Genomic DNA, 21512 nt, shown 5'->3' on the forward strand with positions numbered 1-21512 from the left:
TGCGACGCTAAGTGCACACTTAGCGTCGCACTTGGCGCGACGCCGAGGCGCAGCCTCTGGCAGCCCCGCCTTAAGTACCTGTGGGCAGGGGCAGAAGCAGGCTCAGGATCCACCCGGTGCAGCTGCTGGCTGGTCCTCCTTCCCCAGGCTCCTTCCCGATCAGCCTCTGGCAGCCCCGCCTTAAGTACCTGTGGGCAGGGGCAGAAGCAGGCTCAGGATCCACCCGGTGCAGCTGCTGGCTGGTCCTCCTTCCCCAGGCTCCTTCCCCTATTAATTATTAATATTTAATAATTTAATTAATATTAATAGCAATGAGTAAACTTTTACTTGGAGAAAATGCTCGTGAGGGGAGTCATGTACAAAAGTATGCTAGAAGTGTACAAAAGTATGCATGTTGTGGAGAAAGTGGATAAGGAGATGTTTTTCTTTTCTCACTAGGTCCCAGGGTCATCCCATGAAGTAGATTGGTGGGAGATTTAGGACAGATAAAAGGAAGTACTTCTTCACACAGCACATAAACTGTGGTATTTGCTTCCACAAGATGAGGTGATGGCCACCAATTTGGATGGTTTTAAAAGGGGATTAAACAAGTGCCTGGCAGATAAGACTGTCAATGGCTACTAGTCCTGATGGCTATATGCTAACTCCAGCATCACAAGCAGTATGCCTATGTACACCAGTTGATGGGGAACACCAGTGGGAAGGTGCTATCGCACTCATGTCCTGCTTGTGGGTTTCCCACAGGCAGCTGATTGGCCACCGTGTGAACAGAATGCTGGACTAGATGGACCCTTGGTCTTACCCAGCATGGCTCTTCTTATGTTCTTACGTTGTAAACTTTTCAAGAATAAATAAATAAATTGAACTAATGCTCCTTCATTCCAGACACCGCAGTAAAATTTCTGGAGAGAATAGCTTCTGAACTTGGCCTACAGTGTCAGAAAGTGGAGGTAAGTAATGGGAAACCCTTGCCCCACTCTGGGTTCTGTAGGGATGCCTGATTAACTGTGCCTGATTTGCTGTTGCATGGTCTCTCTATGCTTATGACTCAGAAGGGGAGATGTCTTTAATCTCCTGTCCTACAGGTGACTTTGTGTTAAAGTATGGATTATTGGCTCTCAAAGAAAGAGTTACTATAGCAAAGAGGTTTAATTCCACCATCATATTGTCAAATAGGGTATCACAACATTACTTGGTGTTTACTTCCATTTTGTCTGTTTGTTCCACAACCCTGAGGAGAAATGTTTCTCTGCCTTCTTGGATTGTTTTTGTTTTACTCCATTATCTGGCTAAGAGCTTTCTACATAAGACATTTATTGTGTATTAGTGATTCCTTACTCATGTTGGTTTACACGTTCTTTAGATGATGCTGTGATCCTCCACTTTTGCTTCTATTTTTTAAGAGCACTTTCCGGGGCCGGGGGGTGGGGGTAGAGCGGGGAACACGGTGTATTAGTATTTTCCTACCTGTTCATTTGCACCATTCTGCTATAGCACAGTGCTACCTAGAGGCTATGTAGTGGAAAAAAATCAGGAAAGGAAAAGCTCTTTGTGTAAAGCTCAGATCTCAATGCTGCGACGAAACTGAAAGTAGATACAGTGTACAAAAAAGTCTAAGGAGCAGCAATAAGATAGCATTGGATTCACATTGCCAAACCCTTCAAAAGGCTCCTATTAGTCATGGGTGAGACTTAGACCACAATTTTGGATTCCAAAAGTTGGAATTGCTGCATTAAATTCACAGCCCAGCATCATTTCCTTGAGGCCAGAGAAATGGGTTCTTCAACACTTCTCCAGAGGAGACTTCTCCACAGTTTGGGGGTTGAGATGCAGTTAATCGGTCAGCACCATTAGTAAGAGAATAGTGTCCTTGGCATTCTTTGTTTTTAATTATGTAAACTCGCTCTGCGTTGGTTGGTGACAATAATAATTTCCTTTGTCTTACACAAATTAATATCACCTGCGGCATGACAACACTAATAACTGAACACTGCACTTGTAAAGCAGTGATCGGTGCAGCCATTTGCTTTTTTCCAGTGATTTGTCAGCTCATCTGGACATGTTGAATCTTTCCCACACCTTACAGCAAATACTACCTTTGCAAAGAGCTGTTGTGGAGGATGGTTATGTGAATACTCCTGAAAGGAATTCAATAACATCAATGCTATAATGGTCAGAATACAGTCTGGAAACTTCAACTGGTCCAAAACAGGGCAGTGAGATCGTTAAGGGGGACTGGCCAATGTGATCATAATAGGCCAGTACTTTTCCAGTTGCACTGCCAGTCCATGTCCAGGCCTAATTCAAAGTGCTGGTAGTAACATTTAAAACCCTAAATGGCTTGGGGCCAGGTTACCTGAAGGATTGTCTCGTCCCATATGTACCTGCCTGGACCCTAAGATAATCTGCAGCGGTGGTTCTCTGGGAACCCCTGACAAAGATAGTGAGGCAGGTGGCTACCAGGAAGGGGGCCTTTTCTGCTGTGGCACCCCAATTATGGAATGAGCTCCCTAGAGAGGTTCGTCTGGTGCCTATGTTGTACTCTTTCCAGCACCAGGTGAAGACCTTTGTATTTTCCGAGGAATTTTACCATTCTAATCTTTTAGCTCTGCTAACTTAAAATTGTTACTGTATTTTAAATCTCTGCATTGCTGCTAGGCTTTATGCTGGTTGTACTTTTATACTGTAGTTTTAAGGTTTTGTATTATTTTTATGCTGTACTTATGGTGTAAATTTTTGTGAACCTCCCAGAGAGCTTCAGCTGTTGGGCGGTATAGAAATGTAATAAATTGAATAAATATTTATTACATTTCTGTACTGCCCAATAGGTGAAGCTCTCTGGGCAGTTCACAGCAAAGATTGGGAGCTTGCATGAAGCAGTGCTGTCTTGCCTCTCTTCCCTTGTACATTTATTAAACAGTATAATTAAGCCAGATAGATGAGACTGTATTTCATATGTACATGCAAGTAGTAGTGTTTTCCTTAATACTCTTCAGGTCAATTTTCCCACCAATCTGCAATTTATTCACTCTTTGAATTTTTCTGAACAAGCAAATTCAGTTTGATTTTTAAAAAAACTTCGCTATAGCATTGGCTACTGGATTATGTGTAGCATAATCTGACTTGTGCCGTAGTACAAAGGACAGCAAGGCCTTCACAGAGATGGCTGTCATGGTACTCAACCAATTTTCAACCATTATACCATCCAATGGCGGGCATATTTAAAATGGAATTATTTTTATGTTCCTTTATGACTATATGAGACCTCAGACAGCTTTCAGAATTGCCTGGTCAGTTTGTTGTCTTTTGATTCCAGAATGCTCAGAAGGGCTTTATTCTCACAACCTTTCACATAATATATGCCCATTCCCAGTGAAGTCTGGCGTATATGTGAGGCAATTTGGCATCTTGTGGTTCCAGTTCCTTAGAATAAAGGCTCCAGGCTTACTAGCTAGGAACATGAAGAAAAAACATAGTGACCTGAGCATGTGTCATGTCAGAATCCATTTAAGCTCTTTAAGAGAACAGCTAGTAAACTTATTAGCTTGATATAGCACAGAGAGTGGACAGCTGGAAGATGATGTGGTTTTTTCCCCATTATGCTGAATATTACTTGAGATCAGCAACTTACCCTTTTTTAAGTCACTCACTTTTTAAGTAACGCCACCTCCATGGTGCCATCCCACGCAGGCTGGAGCTGCATGTGGATGCTGCAACTGTGCGGGCAGCAGGGCTGACCACGTGGGTCTTTCCCATCCCGGCAACACCTGGCCAGGAGTGAGGGTGCTAGTCACGGGGGAGAAACCCAGCTCTTGGCTCCAGCCCACATAGTTGCATCATTCACACGTATCTGTGTGGGGAAGTGGCTTCCATGCCACTGTTGCTACAGGTGAAGTAGGCCTCATTACTGAAACAAGGGTGTTATTCACCATCAGTCATGAGATTTCATTCAACTTTGGACCTGTTTCTAAGAACTGACATTATTAGAGTGTTGGACTAGGACTAGAGAGACCCGAGTTCAAATCCCCATTCAACCATGATGCTCACTGGGTGATCTTGGGCTACTCACACACTCAACCTAAAGTAGTCCACAGGGTAGCTGTGATGGGAGAGATTGAACCATGTAGGTTTCCCATTAGAAACGTAATAAATAAACAGTTCCATTGCCAGTCTGGAACATGTATTGGTTCATTAGGGCTCCTTAGTCTACTGTCTATGATTTAAGGGAATGGGGAGACTGGGCCCAGGTTTATTATCAGGCAACCATCTGATCAAGCCATGCGGAGGGAAACGTTCTGGTCGGTTCATTCAATATTTGTAACAAACCTCTTGCAGCCTGTAATCCTTGCAGAGCTGGCTGGCTATCCCATTAATCTGTTATTACAGGTACTCTGTCTGTTCCTGAATATATCCACCTTGACCTTTCCAGCTTCACATGCTGGATAATTGTTACAAATGAATGTCATGTAAAATGAATACAAACTTTGTTACAAGGGAAAAAAGATTGAATTGTGCAAAAAAGAAAACATTACTGGATGCTCATTAAATTATTAAAATGCCTCATGTAAATAAGTCATTTCAAGAATTGGAGCTTGCCTCTAGTTTTGTATGTGTCATGATAGCCAGCCGCTTTTAAAAGACAGTACCAACCACCAGCCTGGAGTCCTGTAGATCTTATGGAATGGGTCTAACTTCTGAAATCTCTCTGGGTTGGAAAGTGTTTAGAAATCAAACTTGCGGGGGTGGGGGCAGGTGTGGACCTGGATTTGCAGACAATGCCATACGTCCCATCCATTCCTTCTCTGCATGATAAGCAGACAAGTCTTCCCTGATGTGGTGCCCTTCAAATGTTTTTGACTACAACTCCCAGCATGCCTGACTACTGGCCATACTGGGTGAGATTGATGGAAGTTGAAGTCCAAAACATCTGCAGGCCACCATGTTGGGGAAGGCAGATATGGACTTTCTTCAGCCTTGCAAATAAGTCTATGGAAGCTACTAGTCCATAAAGATTTTTTTCCCTATCCCCTGGTGGCATGTGGCAAACAGTCTTCTGAAAGTTTTCCTACTTGGGCATGTCAAGGTTTATTTTCCTACAATAGCAAGTGGCAATTGTACAAGCCTGGGTTTGGACAATGACATCTTTAGAGTACAATCCTATGCATGTTTAGACAGGTGGGGGGAAAGTTCTACAACTCCCAGCATGCTCCATCTAACGTGGTTGGATGGAGGGATGCTGGGAGTTGTAAGACATTTTTCTGGCTAAACGTGCATAGGGTTGCACCCTTAGGCTCTAGCAACCTTGTTGTCCCTTGGTTCCTTATTGCAGTTAATGGAATGATTTTCTTGACATTCTACGAAGAAAATAGTAAGGCCCTTTCAAGCTCAAAAAATGTTACAGACTTTTCATCACAAAAAGGTATAAGAGTTTGGGCCAGAACAGGGCCACTGCTTCTTTATTACGATCCATCAGTGCTCTTGCTATCTCACCACATGCATACTGTTATCATGTGTCCATGATCATATGTAAACACACATCTGTACATATCTACTCAAATGACACCATAAGATTAGGATCCATCTTGGAGGCATGCCATGCACACAATGGACTGTGCACTTTAGGATTACACCACTTTAGACAAAGTGGGGAAATTAGCTCAAGAACACTAACGATGCTTAAGGGTGCAGAGGTCTCTCAAGTATCTCACACAAGTGGCTGAGCTCTCGGCATGGTTAGGCAACTCCCCTGAAATGGACGTTGTCAAGATGGGACAATGAGGCAGAAAGGTAGTGCAAGCAGAGAGGAAAGCTGTAGTCCTGGAAATATGAAGAATGAATAGGAGCCTTTTAGAGGTTCCTGATCATATGACTGAATTTCGGCTAGCCCATTAAACAATACGAAGCCAGGCTTCTGAGGGATAATTTAGATGGAGGTGATATAATGAAAGGGACCACGAGAGATAACCTGGTTGTGCTTTAATAGTCTATCTGGAGATGAGGTTCCTACAGGGCTGGAGGATATTTCCCATGAGGGCTTTAGAACTTTTCTACGTGAGGCAGTTAATCTGCTGTATTTACTTTCAGTTTTGTCACAGAATTGAGATCTGAGCACTACATGGAAAGCATTTTCTTTCCTGCTTTTCCACTACTACCACCTTCTGTGGTATAGTGGAATATTGCAATCACACAAGTGGAAAAAGTGTTTCCTTTTGCTTTCACAGTACCGCATTTTCCCTGCTCCAAAGAAACTCATCAAAAGTGCTGTTTAAAAACAGAAGCAAAACTGTAGGGTCACAATATTGTCTAAAGAACCTGTAAACAACAATGAGTAGGGAATGCTGAGTGCACAATAAATGCCTCATGTAGAAAAGCTCCAAGATTGGCCAGTTTTAGGTTACCTTCTGAATTGCCTGACTAGGGTGGTGCTGGAAAAAAATGTGTGTGTAAAAGCCATCATGACTGAGCTTCTCAGTAACAGTACAGAGATGACTATTTTAGAGAGATATTCTCCAGTACATGGGAACCTCCTACAGAGCTTTCTGTCCCTAAAGCTCCAAAGACAGGCAGAGCATTCCCAGCTGACTTCATTTTCTGTTGCAGGTCTGCCCTGGCCGTGTGATCACCATTCTGACCTGGAAAGGCACAAACCCGCAGCTCCGCTCCATCTTGCTGAATTCCCATACAGACGTTGTGCCAGTGTTTGAGGTTAGGAGAGGGGACACGTTGGCGATTCAGGCCTTTAGCTTTGCTGCTGCCTGTGTTCTAGGTTTGGGGAAAAGGTGTTGGTGGTATGAATGTACCCTCCTCTAGAATGCCTTGTAACAGCCAGGAAATGTTGCTTCAGAAGAGAAAAGGCAGTGTAATGGTCCACCAGATAATCCTCTGTTTTGAATCTATAGATGGTGCAGGTTATTGTGCTCATGTAGATGTGATGCATTTTCATACACACATCATCCCTACTTGGATGACATCAGTAGCACATATGATAGAGCTCACACTCTCTTGGAATGAAAACAGATGAGGAATGAGATGCAGAATACCTTTGAGTGAATCCCATGACTTCAACTCAAGGGAGGCCTTAAACTTCAGATCATTCCAGTTCCCTGGTTTGTACAAACAGAGTACCATCTATAAGAGAAAGTAAAAGAGTAGTAAGTCTGTGGATTCTTTAATAGCCAGTGACAGTTCACAGAATAGCTGTTCTGAAAAGGCATTCCTAGATTCAAAACATTACCAAGCCATATAGCAGAATTTGGATCCCAAGAATTCCTTGCCCCCGAAGGATGGAGCTAAACAGCATTCCTTATTCTTACATTATTATCTGGCATTGCTAACCACTGAGTTCTGTCTGGATGGAAAGGAATGGGCATTTCCTCATTGGTTCTCTCAGCTGACAGACTGTGCCAGGTTGACTTTCCCACAGATGTTTGCTTACTCTAAGTTGAGCTGAAAAGATTGGGGAAGGACAATAGTTCAGTGATGGAGCACATGCTTTGTATACAAAAGTCTCAGGTTTGATCCTGGGCATCTCTGGGTAGGGTTAGAAAGGATCCCTGTCTGAAACCTTGGAGAGCCACTTGTCAGTTGGTGTTGTCAATACTAAGCAGGATGGGCCCAATTCAGTACAAAACAGCTTTCTGTGTTCCTAAAATCTGCTTCACTCTGCAGCCAACTCAGACTGGGCTGAATCTGCATGCCGTAGAGGGGTCTTAAGTAGCCTTTCTTGGCTATTGCGGCTATTGCTCTCTTGGATGGCAGCGGGAGTATATTTCTGTTTGCCATTGTTACTGAAGTGATTTGGCGCTGAGATAACACTTGAGGCTGGGTAATAATTGTCATTCCAGACAGGACTTGAGGTGTGACACCGAGGCTCATTCACAGTCAGCTCTTCAAAAAGCTGACAGAAGATACTTGTCAAGGTGGCAACTTTGAAGGATGTTATCAGCTTTTGCTCGTAATATAAAGCTGCACTCAAGACCCGTAGACTTTTCTTTTGCTGCATTAGCCAGGTTGCCCCATGTGCAAAGCTTTGCGTCCTCCTCCACTCTCATCTTCCTGAGGTGTGCTGTGCTGCTTTCCTCCCTATAGGAATATTGGCGCTATGACCCCTTTTCAGCCTTCAAGGACTCTGAGGGAAATATCTATGCACGCGGAGCTCAAGATATGAAATGTGTCTCTATCCAGTAAGTGCAGCCACCTGCCCTTTCCCTTCCATGCTGTGCAGTATAAGTATGTGAGTGTTCATAGAGAGGGCTGCTTTGTACATGTCGTCTTGCAGAACCATGGAAGAGAAGAGGGATGGCTGAGAGGGTCATTCCGTCCTACCACAGTTTGTGCAAAGTTCCCATTCCAGCTGTGTCTGTCTCAGTCCCTAGCAAGTGGTAAATGTCAGTGGACAAGTTAATCTTGATTAGCCACCATGTTCATGTTCTTGTGCCTTGCATTAAATGGTGATCTGTCCAGTGCCCAAAAGGTGCACTGGAATAGGCAGGCTTCTGATACGCATGGTAGCTGGCTGAATAGCGAGCTATTTAAAGCCTGCAAGCAGGAAAGAGACGTACCACCTTTTTGACCATTTTATAGTTACTGTGAACAGCTTGCGCCTCCTCTGCCCTGCAAGGCAAGTCTTAGAGTGAAGGGACTGTGATCCATCTTTTTTATCGTTCCTTCCTTTATGTATGATTCTGAATGAGGGTAGGCCAAGCATCTCTGGGTCCCCATCAGCCACTAAATAAGGCTTCTTTCCCTTCAGGTACATAGAGGCCATCCGGAGACTGAAAGCTGAAGGGCGACACTTTCCACGAACAGTTCATATGAGCTTCGTCCCAGGTGAGTTCAGTAAATGCAGCCAGTTGTCTCTTAGCATTTGCCCAAAGTGACAGGAGCAAGAGACAGGATGAACCAGTCTCTTTGTTAGGGTGCGGGGGATACTCTTTCCACAGGCAAATTGCCTGCAAGCTGAGCACCCCTGGGAAACCGGTGGAAGCTAGTAAAGTACTTAAATCTTTTCAGTGTGGATCTGCTACAGAACACTTTCTCTACATTGGTTTGAATGACAAGCAATTTCTTTTTTCTTGCCTACAGCACACATTTCTGTCTCCAAAGGACACTCAGTTTAACTAATTTATTTATGTACTAAATAAATACAAATATATTTGTATTGTATTTTATATTTTTGACTGTGCTTTAAAATGGCATTTTGGTTTTTGAATTGGTTGAAATCTGCCCAGAGAACATTAGTTGTTGGGTGGATTAGAAATGTACTAAATAAAATAAAAATAGCTAAACAACATTGGGGTGGGGTGGGGGGATAAAGTAGGCAAAACAAGTACTTGAAAAATTACATTTTATAGCAAGAGAAAATGATTGTGATTTTAAAAGCCTAATTCTCTCCCATTTACTAATATTTCTTGCCCCTAATATTTTCTGCTCCCTCCCCAATTCTCTCACCCCTGTACCCAAGTTTTAAAAGTTTCAGTCCTTCTCCTTCCCCAGATTTTTTTTACTGAGTGAAGAAATATATAGAAATCCAAACAGCTGTTCAAAGTACCATCATATGGCTGATACAGCTGTTTTATAACACTCTGCAGTCGGGGAAAGTGCCAGAGTCCCAGCTCAAAAGGCAGCAGCAGCAGTGGTAACTGCTGACATCCCTTCACTTCCCCTTCAGCTCATAAATTACACCAAGCAAATCCATCCAGCCCTGGCTCAGTTTGCATTTGCGAGCCAAGCCATGGGTGTTTCCCCAAATCTGGGAACTTAATTGGAGGTTTTTTTAAAAAAAATCGCCATTTCCCCAATGTGGCGGCCATGGGCCATTTGCACACATTTTGGCTGCAAATTTGCATCATTTGCGCAAAATATGAGTGTAATTTGTGCACATTTGCATAATTTACAGCTGAAACTTGCACAATTTTTAATGCCCCCCCAAATTGTAGAAATTCCACCAGCTGGCCCAACTCATTGCTTGCTGAGTTGGGCCAGCTGGTGGAAGACGGAACGAAGTCCAGGGGGCTGAGCCGACGAAAGCACGTCAGGCTCTACCCCCAACAGGATTCCTCCGACATCCCTAGAAAGAGGCAATCTTTACAGATCCTGGAATTCTTAGCCTCCCCTGCTGCAGTATTGCCCTTAGAACACTAGAGGGCACATGCAAAAGAGACTCCAAGCTAAACTGCATGTACCGACTGAGATTTGTGTTCAGCTCTCCTAAAGCCATTCTCTTTTAATAAAAGTAGCTGCAGTGTCTCCCAGTCTGGATCAGGGCCGTGGCATCTGGGGAAGGGGTTAACCCTTTCCTCTTGCATTGTTTCTGTGACTTAACTTGCCCCGCCCCCCAAGCTGCTTCTGTGAACTGCAGAGGGGTTAAAAGTCAGGTACAATAAAGATACCTGTCTTCTCCCCCCCCCCCCGCCCGCCCGCCCGCCCTGGGGCTCATAGCAGCTTTGGCTAGGATTTAAATCAGGGAAACAGTGCAGAGTAAGACATCAGGGGGAGCTAATCACAGTTCTCCCATGGTGCATCTAGTCTGTCCCTCTATTGCAGTCCAGTTAAACTGAAATACTGATATGGGCTGTTCCTGTTGCCTTTTCAATATTATTCTGAGCTGTGGTTTCCTGGCCTTTTGACCAGATAGGCTGGTAAAGGCTGATGAATGGCTTTTGAAGGAAAAGCAACTGTTTATCCTCCATGAGTTGTGCCAGGGCCAAGATGGGTCACCATTGTGGGCTAGATTGCCATGGGCAAAAGATCCCTCAGTTCCTGTGGGGAGCTCTGCATTGTGACAGACTCTTGACTCCTTCCCACTCTGGAATGTATAGATTCCAGAGAACAAAGCAAAGGAGATTATGTGATCATTTACTTACCTGGTTTCTCATTTTTTATGCAGATGAAGAGATTGGGGGCCACAAGGGGATGGAAATGTTTGTGAAGAGACCTGAGTTTGCCACACTTAACGTTGGCTTTGCCTTGGATGAAGGTGAGAATTGATTGGCATGGTTCTGAGGTAGCCATTTTTGGACTGGATTGTATGATCGAACCGGCCTGTCTGTTTTTGATTTTCCTCTTGTTAAAATTATCATTGGCAATCACCTGGACTTCTTCCTCAGTGCTTACCATTGCCTAAGTGAGAGAAAGATCCTCTTTGGCCCCAGGCTTCCTGTCCAAGAAGGAAACACCATCTGTGCAGTCTTGTGAAGATAATTTAATTTTACTGGCACAAGGACAATGATATCTCACCTGCATGAGATTAATGAAAGCTCAGCCACTTAGTTGGTGGTATGGTTCCTTGTCAAAGGGGGTCCCCAGTGCGGTGCCCGCACAGCTTTTCACTCCCTGCCCACTTAAAAAAAAATTGTAAAATGTTAGGGTGCTAGGTTCTCCTTCTGGTTCCTGAACCTACCAATGAGCAGCTGCTCAACAGGCAAGAACAGAAAGCAAGGCAAAGGAATAGAGGGGAGAGAAATAACAAGGCTAGAGACTAAGAGGGGGGAGAAACAGCAAGATAAAGGGGTGAAAGGGAGAGAAAGAGCAAGGCTAGGGGCTAGGAAGGGAGAGAAAGAAGAAGGCTGGGGATGGGGAAGGGAGAGAAATAGTGAGGAAAGGTGTTGTGGGAGAGAAATAGGCTAGAGGCTGGGAGTAGAGAGAGAGAGCAAAGGGGAAAGGTCCATGTGGATGGAAGAAGACTGGGTGGGCCAGGAAGGAACTCTTTCCATTCCCCCCTCCCAGCCTCTGGCTTTGCTATTTCTCTCCCCACCACCACCTCTTGACCAGCCAGGCCCCCATGGCAGCCATTATGTGACTAGCCATATCCTCAATGGGACCCACTTTGTGGTGGTGCCCACAGCAGTTTCTCAAATTTCCAAATGTACCCATAGGTCCAAAAAGGTTGGGGACCCTTGGCCTACTGTGTCTTTTAACTACATTTGTTATTTCCTACTGCCATTCTCTATTTTCCCTCAGGTCTGGCGAATCCGACAGACACTTTCACTGTATTCTATGGCGAGAAATGCCCATGGTGTGAGTAAGATTTGGGATTCCATCTGTCTCTCTCCTTTTTATTTGTGGTTTCTTTGTGGTTGCTTCTGATTTTACTTTTTAAAGACCTGCAGCTTAAGATCTGTATCGAAAATGCAGGGTGAACATCCTGTTTCCATGTGTTTCTTTCCCAAGAAAGGCCTGGATTCTCCTGAACACTTTTTGGGGTTTTGCCATATGCATGCCTTCACTGTGAAATAGATACACACATATACATTCCCTAAGTTGTGGAGCTTCTTGGAGGAGCCAGAACAGATAATGAAACCAGCCTCCTGTTGGAATTAGACTGGCATTTTATAATTCTTAGTCACAGCTGTTTTTCATTTTCTCAACAGATTATGATCTGTGGATTTATAGTCACAGTTACATCACTAGAATGGACTTGGAATTTTAGACAGTCACCTCTTGTTTGAGGAATTTTGGGATTTTCAGTAATGGCTTGTAACTTTGTGAAGTATTCAGATATTTTACAGTTAATGCCTGAAATTTGGTGAAGGTCAACATTGATCAGATCCTAGGGAGGCAGTGGAAACCCTGAACCATTGTCTGGCAGCAGTGAAGGACTGGATGTGAGCCCTATATTGTAGGGGAACAAGCTGAAACTTCACCTTGATAAGGCAGGTCATGTTGGTTGCAGGTTCAGTCAACCCAGTGTTGGTTATACAGTTTGTGCTAGATGGGATTGTACTCAGTCTTAAAATGCAGGTTCACAGTTGGGGGTGCTTCTTGATCTGTCATTGTTTTTGGATGCTCATGTAGTAATATTGACAAGAGGTGCTTTTTACCAGGCACACCAGTGGTGTCCTTTCCTGAAGAAGAAGACAGACCGGGCCATGGGCCTTCCTGGGCTAGTAAACCCAAGACTAGATTATCGAAACACATTCTATGTGGAACTGCTCTTCAGTAGTGTCCGAAAACTTCAGTTGGCCCAAAATACTGCCCCTGGACTGCTGTTTGGGGCTTGCCAGATAGATCTTACAACTTTGGTCCTGCACAATAATTACTGTCTTCCTATTAGTTTATTTCCACCCCAGGAAAGGCCACCTGGCCCTGCTGTTATGTTCTTTTTGCTACCTTATTAAGAGGTAGCTTTTAGGAAAGTATTTGGAGAAGGCTGAGGGCTGGTGAGCTTCTTTTTCTGCTTTGAATCAGGTTAATTCACCATTTTATCTCAGTGGCTGTTTTATCATGTTTTTATGTTTTTATTCGCTTGCTGCCAATAATTTATTGGCTTGTTATTGTTTTTAGCATTGTGTTATATTTTATTGTTTGTTGTTTTATTGTTTATCTTTTATTATAAGAAACAGTAGAAGCAATATGGATGCAAGCCATCTGTGCAGCTTGAGCTTTGTGGATACTTTTGCTGAAATGGTTGTCACTGCTGAAGAAACAAGCCCACTATTCAGTTTTAAAAGCAGCATGCCTCTTAAGCAGCAGGGACAGAGCAACAAAGTTGAACTACAATTCAGCTGCTACATCTGGTTTGTCCCTCCAAATGCATATTCATTCTTTGGATCATGGTACACTTCCTGTAGAAGTTATGACCGAAGTAGTTCTCACTTGCTGTGGTAGCTGGGTATTAAGATGCCGCTTTGCCTGCCTGTCTTCCATGTTCTCTGCCTCTGCTTAATACCTGCAGGGATTAAGGTGAAGGTAGAAGGGAATCCAGGACATGGATCCAGATTCATTGAGAACACAGCTGCTGAAAAGATGGTAAGAGCGTGCCCTCTGTAAGGATTAGCAGCAAGGTGAGGCTGCTCATATATGGCAGCAAGGGAGAGCCAGTTGCTTAGATCTACAAGCAATCCCTTCAACTGTCTGAGCGGATGTCAAACTGTTTTCATAGACATCTCCTTGCACAGGCCAGAGTGCTGTCTGTAAGGTACAGTCTAGATCAGAGGTGAGAAGTCTGTGGCCCTCCAAATATGGTTGGACTTCCAACTCCCAGCTTCAGTCAGCATGACCAATAGTCAGGAACGACAGGAGTTGTAGTCCAACAACATCGGGGGGGGGGGGGGACAGCTTGCACACTGGTGGTCTAGACCATTCCCATACCATCCTGTCTAGATTTGCTGAAGGAAATATGATCCCATCTTGTCCAGCAGGGAGCACTAAAGGAAGGGGGAATGGAGAAACACTGGCTAGAGGCCTGTTGTCTTGATGCCTGATGTCATCCAGCAGTTGGGCCATCTGAAACATGCTGGCATTTGCTTGTTAAGTATTCATGTTTGGATTTCACTGCATTAACTTTTGGACTTTCCTATCCATAGCACAGGGTGATCACTTCCCTCCTAGAGTTCCGAGAGCGTGAAAAACAAAGGTGAGAAAAAGCCCATTGGGGAAGCCTGACCAGGTTGGGAAAGGGTCATTCTTGATCTCTGCCATTGCTCGCTTTCAGTTACTTATTCCTTCAGAAGTATTCTGTTTGTCTGCAGAAGCGCAAGAAGAGAAAAGTTCTTTGGTAACTCATAAATGAGCTGGCTGATTGTGGCATTGCTCTTCCATAGGCAGATGCATGAAATAGCCCACTACCTACTTTCCCATTCTTCAAGCATGAAAGGTCATGTGACTAAAGGCAAGTTCCCTGGAGTTTGGCTTCCCTGTGTTTTCCATACATGCCCTACATGCCACCAGGCCTGTCATCTCCCTTAGTTTGCTCAGTTGCAAAATAGAACTAGGAACTCTTAACCCTAGTGATTACGGGCACAATCCTATGCATGTTTAAACAGAAGAAAGTCTTACAACTCCCAGCATGTCCCAATCAGCATGGCTGGCTGGAGGAATGCTGGGAGTTGCAGGACTTTTTTCTGTCTAAACATGCGTAGAATTGCACGCTAAGAGGATAAGCTGCAAGGCCCTGGTTCAAATCCCAGCACTGCCATAACCTCACTTGGTGGCCCTAGACGAACCACTCTCTCCCAGCCTCCTATCTATAATACTTGGACAGTAATACCGGCCTGCCTTGTACAATCCCTGTAAGGATTTTGATATAATTTTAATGAAACACCTTGAGCAATTGGGAGACGGTGTTATTTAAATACAAAGTCTTATTATGTTAACTAAGAACATTTATGTTTAATAATTAGCTGCATTATTTATTATTTGTTAGGCTGTATTATTTGCTATTAATCTACCTCTCATTTTTAATGTGCAAAGGGCTTTCAGTTTTTAGCTTGTCCTCAGAACTAAGGCTGAGTCCTCTCTTAAGACCAGTCGTAGTACTCCTCTGCTCCATGGCTTGTTACAGTCTGACTGCTTTGAGCAACACATCTGAGATAAAGGTCCATGCAGAGCAGTTCTGTATAGTAAGGGCAGGGCTGCTCTAGTGGCATCCATCACACTTGGGACAAGTATAGAGTCCCGGAGTGGGCATGTGTGTGTCCAAGTGCAAATGCAAGGTATTGAATGAGAGAGGTGTCTTCTGCACTCAACTTTTTTCGGATGGGAATATTAGCTGCCTTGACTGTTGAATATGCCTATGATTTCTACAGATGTTCGGAAGAGTGATCTCTAGCCCCTGAACATGCTCTTTCTTCACTCCCTGGGATTTAGGAAGAAGTTTAATTCACAGTTTCAAAGAGGTGGGCTGAAAGACTCTTTGGTTCTCTCTCCCCCCACAGGTTGAAATCAGAGAAGCACCTTACTTTAGGTGATGTAACCTCCCTCAACCTGACCATGTTGAATGGGGGCATCTCCTTCAATGTGGTCCCCTCTGAGATGTCTGCTTCCTTTGACATCCGCATCCCACCTACAGTGGATTTAAAGGTACGATATCCAGCCATTGAAAGGAACAGGTAGGGAAATGGTGACCAATTTTTAGTCAGTGAGCTGTTGTCCAGGATATGCCCACCAGGAACTGTGTAGAGTGTATATTGGTTCTTCCCACTTCTTACATTAAAATTGGCTAAAGCATCCAACAAAATATTGTGAACAGTTGAAAAAAGATAATCTCCTTGCATTGGTTACAATTAATAATGTGAACGTGCCTTCCAACCCATTTTGGTTATGACTGGGCGCACTGGTGGTGTTAAGTTTTGAAATGCAGGCACTTATCATGACAGTCCCCATAGCAATGTCCACAAGGAGAGGCCAAAAATGCAGACAGCTGTATTGATCCGTATCAGCAAACCAGTTCTAGCAGTTTCATCTCAACCAGGAGCAGGTCTTTAATAAAGCTGTTGGTCTTGATTGCCCATTCAAGACCAGGCCAGCCCAAAATACTTTACAAGGGACAATCTATTGTTGCTGGTGAAATCCATTGCCCTGCAGCTACTGTGAAGATTGCAGTTAATCTCAGAGGAAACACTGAGGAGGATGGTGGGTGATGTCAGCACCCCTGCTAATATAAAAGTGCCAGCCTGGCATCCTGTGAGCCCCGGCTCCGCTATACCACTGACTGGGAAGGAAGACATGGCAGGAAGTGCCAAGGATTCTGGGATGAACTGGGAGTATTGTAGGGTTACAAGGTAAATGGAAATCAGAATCTCTGGCCAAGAATCATTCTGGAGAGCCTTTATGCTCATATGTTGGGTTGTCTCTGCTTTGCAGGCATTTGAGGAGCAGCTCACAGCCTGGTGCCGGGCAGCTGGAGAAGGTGTTACCTATGAATTCCACCAGGTAACTGCAGAGATGAGGGAGCATTCCCGCAGCCTGTTGCTTCCCCTTAGATCTAGGAGTATAGCTCAGTTCCTGGCTTTTGGCTATACTGCCTTCCATGCTGCTGCCACTGTCTCTCTCTCCCTCCCATGGGCCTTTTATTTCAGTGTGGCTGCCCTTCTGTTCTGCCTTATGTCCCTCAGCTTCTTGCACTCTTGCTGCTGCTTCTGCCATGCTGTTGCCACAGACTCCTGCACTGTGGGTGCCCTGTTGCCTCCTCCCAGTTTCACCCTCTACCCTTTTCTTTGGGCTAGAAATACACGGATCAGTCGGTGACCTCCACAGAGGAATCTGACCCCTGGTGGAAGGCGTTCAGTGGCACCTGCAGGGACATGTGAGTAAGATGCCATTTTTCCCCAAACTTACGCTCACTTTTTTTTAGACCCCTGTCAAGGCTGGCGGCTGTTCCACCTGCCAGACACAGAGGGGGAACTATAAACACACCATCATTTTTGGGGAAGCTGACATTCATAGCATTCAGAAATGGACTCCCCTAATAATCTGTGTAGAGAACAGGAGAGTGACCCAATACCCTTCAGCCTTCCCAACATGTCCCCTTCTGTATCATCTGAGGTATCCTCTACCCCATTTTTAAAGCTGCTCAGCATCTGAATTCTGCCCCCAGCAGCTTGGAGCTCAGTGGCAGGAGAAAGAACAGGCAAATTTAGCAATGGGAGCTCCCCGGTCATAGTGTGTGTGTCTCTCTCTGTCTTGTCAGGAACATGAAACTGAAGTGCGAGATCTTCCCTGCTGCCACAGACAGCCGCTATATCAGAGCAGTGAGTATCAGTGTATTTCCTGTAGGTATCTTGCCCATGGACTACAACTCTTCTGCTGCTTTGTTGAAGTGCTGCTGCCTGATAGTTACTTCTCCTTCCACTGTGTTGCAGGCAGGTCACCCGGCGATTGGCTTCTCTCCCATGAACCGCACACCGGTGCTGCTGCATGACCACAATGAGTTCCTGAATGAGCAGGTCTTCCTTCATGGGATTGACATCTATGCCCACCTCATCCCTGCACTGACCAGTGTCCCTCCTCTGCAAGTAGAAGCCTAAGGGAAGCATGAGCAGACAGCACCAGTCTGAGGGAGAGAGAAACCAAAGAGAGAGACAGGAGCTGGAAACTTGCGTTGCTTCCTCTTGTGACACAGGACCCTGCTAGGAGGACGCAGGTCTTTGATGCTGTGTTTGAGGACTGATAGCTTGCTGAGATCTGTGGTACACCAAGACAGACCATGGGACACCAGCATATCCCTGAGTGGTACACAAGGGACAAACCATGGTAGAAGCAGAAACTTACACTAGTACAACTAAAGCGGGGCTCTGTAGGTGTCAGTGACTGGTTCCCTGCTCCATTCTGAAGCACTTAGAGTAAAGGTCCTCATCTCCACAATCCCTATAGGAAGATCACAGCTCCCAGCTTCCCTCATCAGCACCTATCCACTTGGAAGATCATGTCCATGGCTCCTCAAGCACCAGGATTGAAGGACTGAGGTTCTCACCACCGAGGCTTCTTGGGATGCATGGCAAAGCGTTACTGCCCTACCCATGGCCCCTTCCATCCTACGCCTCCCTTTCTCCAATGCTGCACTCTTCTGCCCTGGGATTCCCACAGGAAAAACCATCCCTTCCCCACCTGCCAAACCTACGGGCAAACCAGCTGGAGAAGCAGGAGAAGTCCTAATGTCTAGGCGTAATTGAGTTTCCCCAGGAAGTTTGCTTCTTTGGGGGCAGCTATTGACATCTGGCTGCTTTACTGGCTTTCCCTCTTATGAGGCATGCCCATTTCACTGTCCAAGAACAATTCCAGGCATGGGAAAGTCTAATTTCAGCTCCACTATCATATGCTGTATGACACTGGGCAAATCAACTTTTCCTCTTTGTATCTCATGTTCCCTGTTTGTAGAGGGTCAAGAATGATGTCCCTGATCATTTGCCACATGATATCCTCATGTGGAGGAGATAGCAAATAATATGATCTTACTGGGAACCTGTCTCTGCAACCCCCAGTGGGATGGGGGGTTTCATGAATTTTTACTCCTTGGGACTCAACACCAGAGGTGCTAGCTGCAGCATGCTGCCTTAATTTTTCTATTGAACTGAAGTCTTAACAAATCACTATTGATGAAACAGATAAGAGTTGAATGAAGGAGACCTGGCCAATGGGGCAGCCATCTTTTCCTCCCAAGAATGCCCGTGGGAAAGATGCTGCATCATGATACAGCATCGTCCCCACTGGGGCATTCTGTCCCAAATTACAAAGGGACACCACTGGGCTGCTAAGGGCAGCCAGCCAAGGTAGAAAAAAGGAGAAAGCCTTGGGCACCTCGTCTTTAATGGTAAGCCCCCTACCCAAAGTTGTTAGAATTTGTCTGCCCGCTGAAAGTTGCTGATAACCCACCCCCCTTTCGCAGGGGATGAATGGTCCTGCAAAAGTGGTATTCTGCCCTGCTTTCAGTGAAATTGTTCATTTGGGCTGGGAAGTGTGGCTGCTCTTCAGAGTTTCGATGTTTCACCTCCCTGTCTTGTCACTTGTGTGTTATTTTTTTAGACGAACATTAAGTTGTTTGTGGCGATTATTCGTCATATACTGCTACAATACAAAGCCATTCTTCATCTATAGATACATTATCAAGTTTGCACTCTTTTTAATATTGGATTACTTCATCTAGATTGAGCTCTAGGATATTCTCTGCAAAGTGCACTCACAATTTACTAGCATTATACATCATGTGTGTAGGGAATAGGGGAAATTGCTCTTTTATCTCCCTATTAGCCACATGTAGCTTGAGCACTTGGTTGAGGAGAGGCATGACACTTTAATTTGCCAGGTGTAAACAAAAGTTCATCCATTTAGGTTTACTGAGAAAACATGGTCTCCACAGTAAGTCTTGCATCCCAAAATGTACAAATGCCAGGGAAGGCTTATCACCCAGGCTTTGAAAAGCTTAGAAAAAAATGTAAGATGCTCATGTTTACACCACAATCCTATGCATATTTACTTGGAAGTCTGACCCATTGTGTTCAGTGGGGCTTACTCCCTGGTAAGTGTGCATAGGATTGCAGTCTTAGAAACCAAAGTGTGGAAGTGTAGGGATTTTAGATGGCTGTTCTAGGAGCTGAATAAGTTACCTTTATGGGTATAATAGCACTCCCCTGATAAGATTCTCCTTTGGGAAAGTGGGAACTATAGGTTTGTCTGCAACAACACACCTATGTTCAGAATTGCTTTGTTGTTCACCTCTGTTTGCCAACTTCAGTGGCGTGCTGCTCCTCCTCTCCAATAGGTTTAGCCAAAGAAGAAGAATAGGAGCTTCCTGTTTGGATTCCAACAGAGCAGGCTCTTTGGAACACGAAGTGCCGCATCCCACCTCATGCAAGTTTATTTGACACAGTGCTGCCTGTATATGGATTGGAAAGCCTTAGGTGATGGCATGGACTGCAGCACACCCTTGGTCATTTCAGGTCCCTGTGTTGCCAATGCGTCCAGGGAGAAGACACTTCTGATAGGGAAGGGGAGGAAAAGCTGTGATACATGGCTCACTTCTCCCTTTCATTGGTACATGGGCAGCAAGCAGGGCTTATAAACTCACAGTTTTGGAACCCTTAACATCAAAGGGCACAATCAACCAGCAACTTCTGTGATGCAAGTCCCATTAAACATCTTGGTGGCCTGTGCTCAAAATGTACGTATATCTCCCTACTACCAAGCCAGCACACCTTTTCACAGGTAGAACCCCCAAATCTTCATAGCTCTCAGCATGTGAAATCTCTTTATTTTCTATATACATTAAGAAGATAACGCGCTGTAGCCCAAACAAATATCTAAAGTTGTAAGGCATGAACATGGAAATAATTAACCCTATCATTTCATCCTGAGTGTTTCCATCTTCCCCTGTAGACTGTATCTATGGGTTTATTTGTTCAGCGGGTTTGAGGGTATAACAACAACAACTGGTCGTCTGTAGTCTTATGTTCTCTGATTTGCTTGCTGTTTAAATGGAGGTACATATTTGTGCAGATTTGGAAATGTGATAAAACTTACAACTTGCTTACTGTAGCCAATGTAAAAAGGACAGAAATATACGAACATGATTTTAAGAGGAATATATAAGATATTAAATATATTTAGATTTTTAAAACTGAAAATGTGCTAACCTCGTCAACTCGGGGAAGAAGATACTTTGAGCTGGGCTAGTTTGGATCCTTATTTTCCACCAGATGGCGCACTGCACCCGAAAATCCTCTAGTAAGAAGAACTTGCAGAGCAGCATTGGTAGGACCAGTGTTTGCTCCAGCAAATGCAGGGACTGTGAAAGGAGATGCACATCTCCAAGCATTTAGCTGGTGCCTGATACTGTTATAGCTGTTCTGTATAGCTGAGCTGATTACTCTGATTAACTTAAGAGCAGTATAAGGAGGTTGTTGGAGGCAGGGACTTAGCACCACAATAGAAGTTATAAGGGCATTTGTCCTCTGCACTACAGGGGTTTGAGGAGAGATGGACTAGAGGATCTGGTATGCCTCCCACTTTCCCCTTGTAAAGCTAATGCAAGGAGGCATGTCCTAGCTGGGCTAGAGGCTCTATTTGGTTGTGTGTCTTTTAAAAGTTTACTTGTGTGCCCTTGAACCTGACTTCAGTATACGAAAGAACATTTAGTCCTTTAAAGATAATGAAGAATACATGCAAACTTTAATAAAAAAAGGAATTATTTTTTGAGACAACAATCAGCCTAGCATGAGAAACAACACACTAAAAGTTGCAGTGTCAAACGTGACACAAAATTGACTTGATATAGCAGAGTGGATGGGGCAATCAGT

The 21512-nt window shown here is 44.5% G+C and overlaps 1 protein-coding gene across 2 annotated transcripts in view; it reads left to right on the forward strand.

The window, feature by feature from the left end:
* The window catches only part of ACY1 (aminoacylase 1), a 32521-nt gene extending 11685 nt beyond the window's left edge, over window positions 1-20836 (forward strand). For both annotated transcript variants that reach the window (XM_084839700.1, XM_084839699.1), the window contains 13 exons: window positions 886-950; window positions 6601-6705; window positions 8089-8183; window positions 8753-8829; window positions 10889-10978; window positions 11962-12018; window positions 13676-13749; window positions 14307-14356; window positions 15657-15801; window positions 16585-16653; window positions 16947-17026; window positions 17411-17471; window positions 17583-20836. In XM_084839700.1, coding sequence (XP_084695826.1) covers window positions 886-950; window positions 6601-6705; window positions 8089-8183; window positions 8753-8829; window positions 10889-10978; window positions 11962-12018; window positions 13676-13749; window positions 14307-14356; window positions 15657-15801; window positions 16585-16653; window positions 16947-17026; window positions 17411-17471; window positions 17583-17747 — 1133 coding nt within the window. In that variant the 3' untranslated portion in view covers window positions 17748-20836. The remainder of the gene's footprint in view (window positions 1-885; window positions 951-6600; window positions 6706-8088; window positions 8184-8752; window positions 8830-10888; window positions 10979-11961; window positions 12019-13675; window positions 13750-14306; window positions 14357-15656; window positions 15802-16584; window positions 16654-16946; window positions 17027-17410; window positions 17472-17582) is intronic.
* Window positions 20837-21512: the final 676 nt, after the last annotated feature.

The sequence above is a fragment of the Heloderma suspectum genome, chromosome 2 (assembly GCF_057233095.1).
Source record: "Heloderma suspectum isolate Gila_16-S chromosome 2, 16-S_ref, whole genome shotgun sequence".
Lineage (NCBI taxonomy): Eukaryota > Metazoa > Chordata > Lepidosauria > Squamata > Helodermatidae > Heloderma > Heloderma suspectum.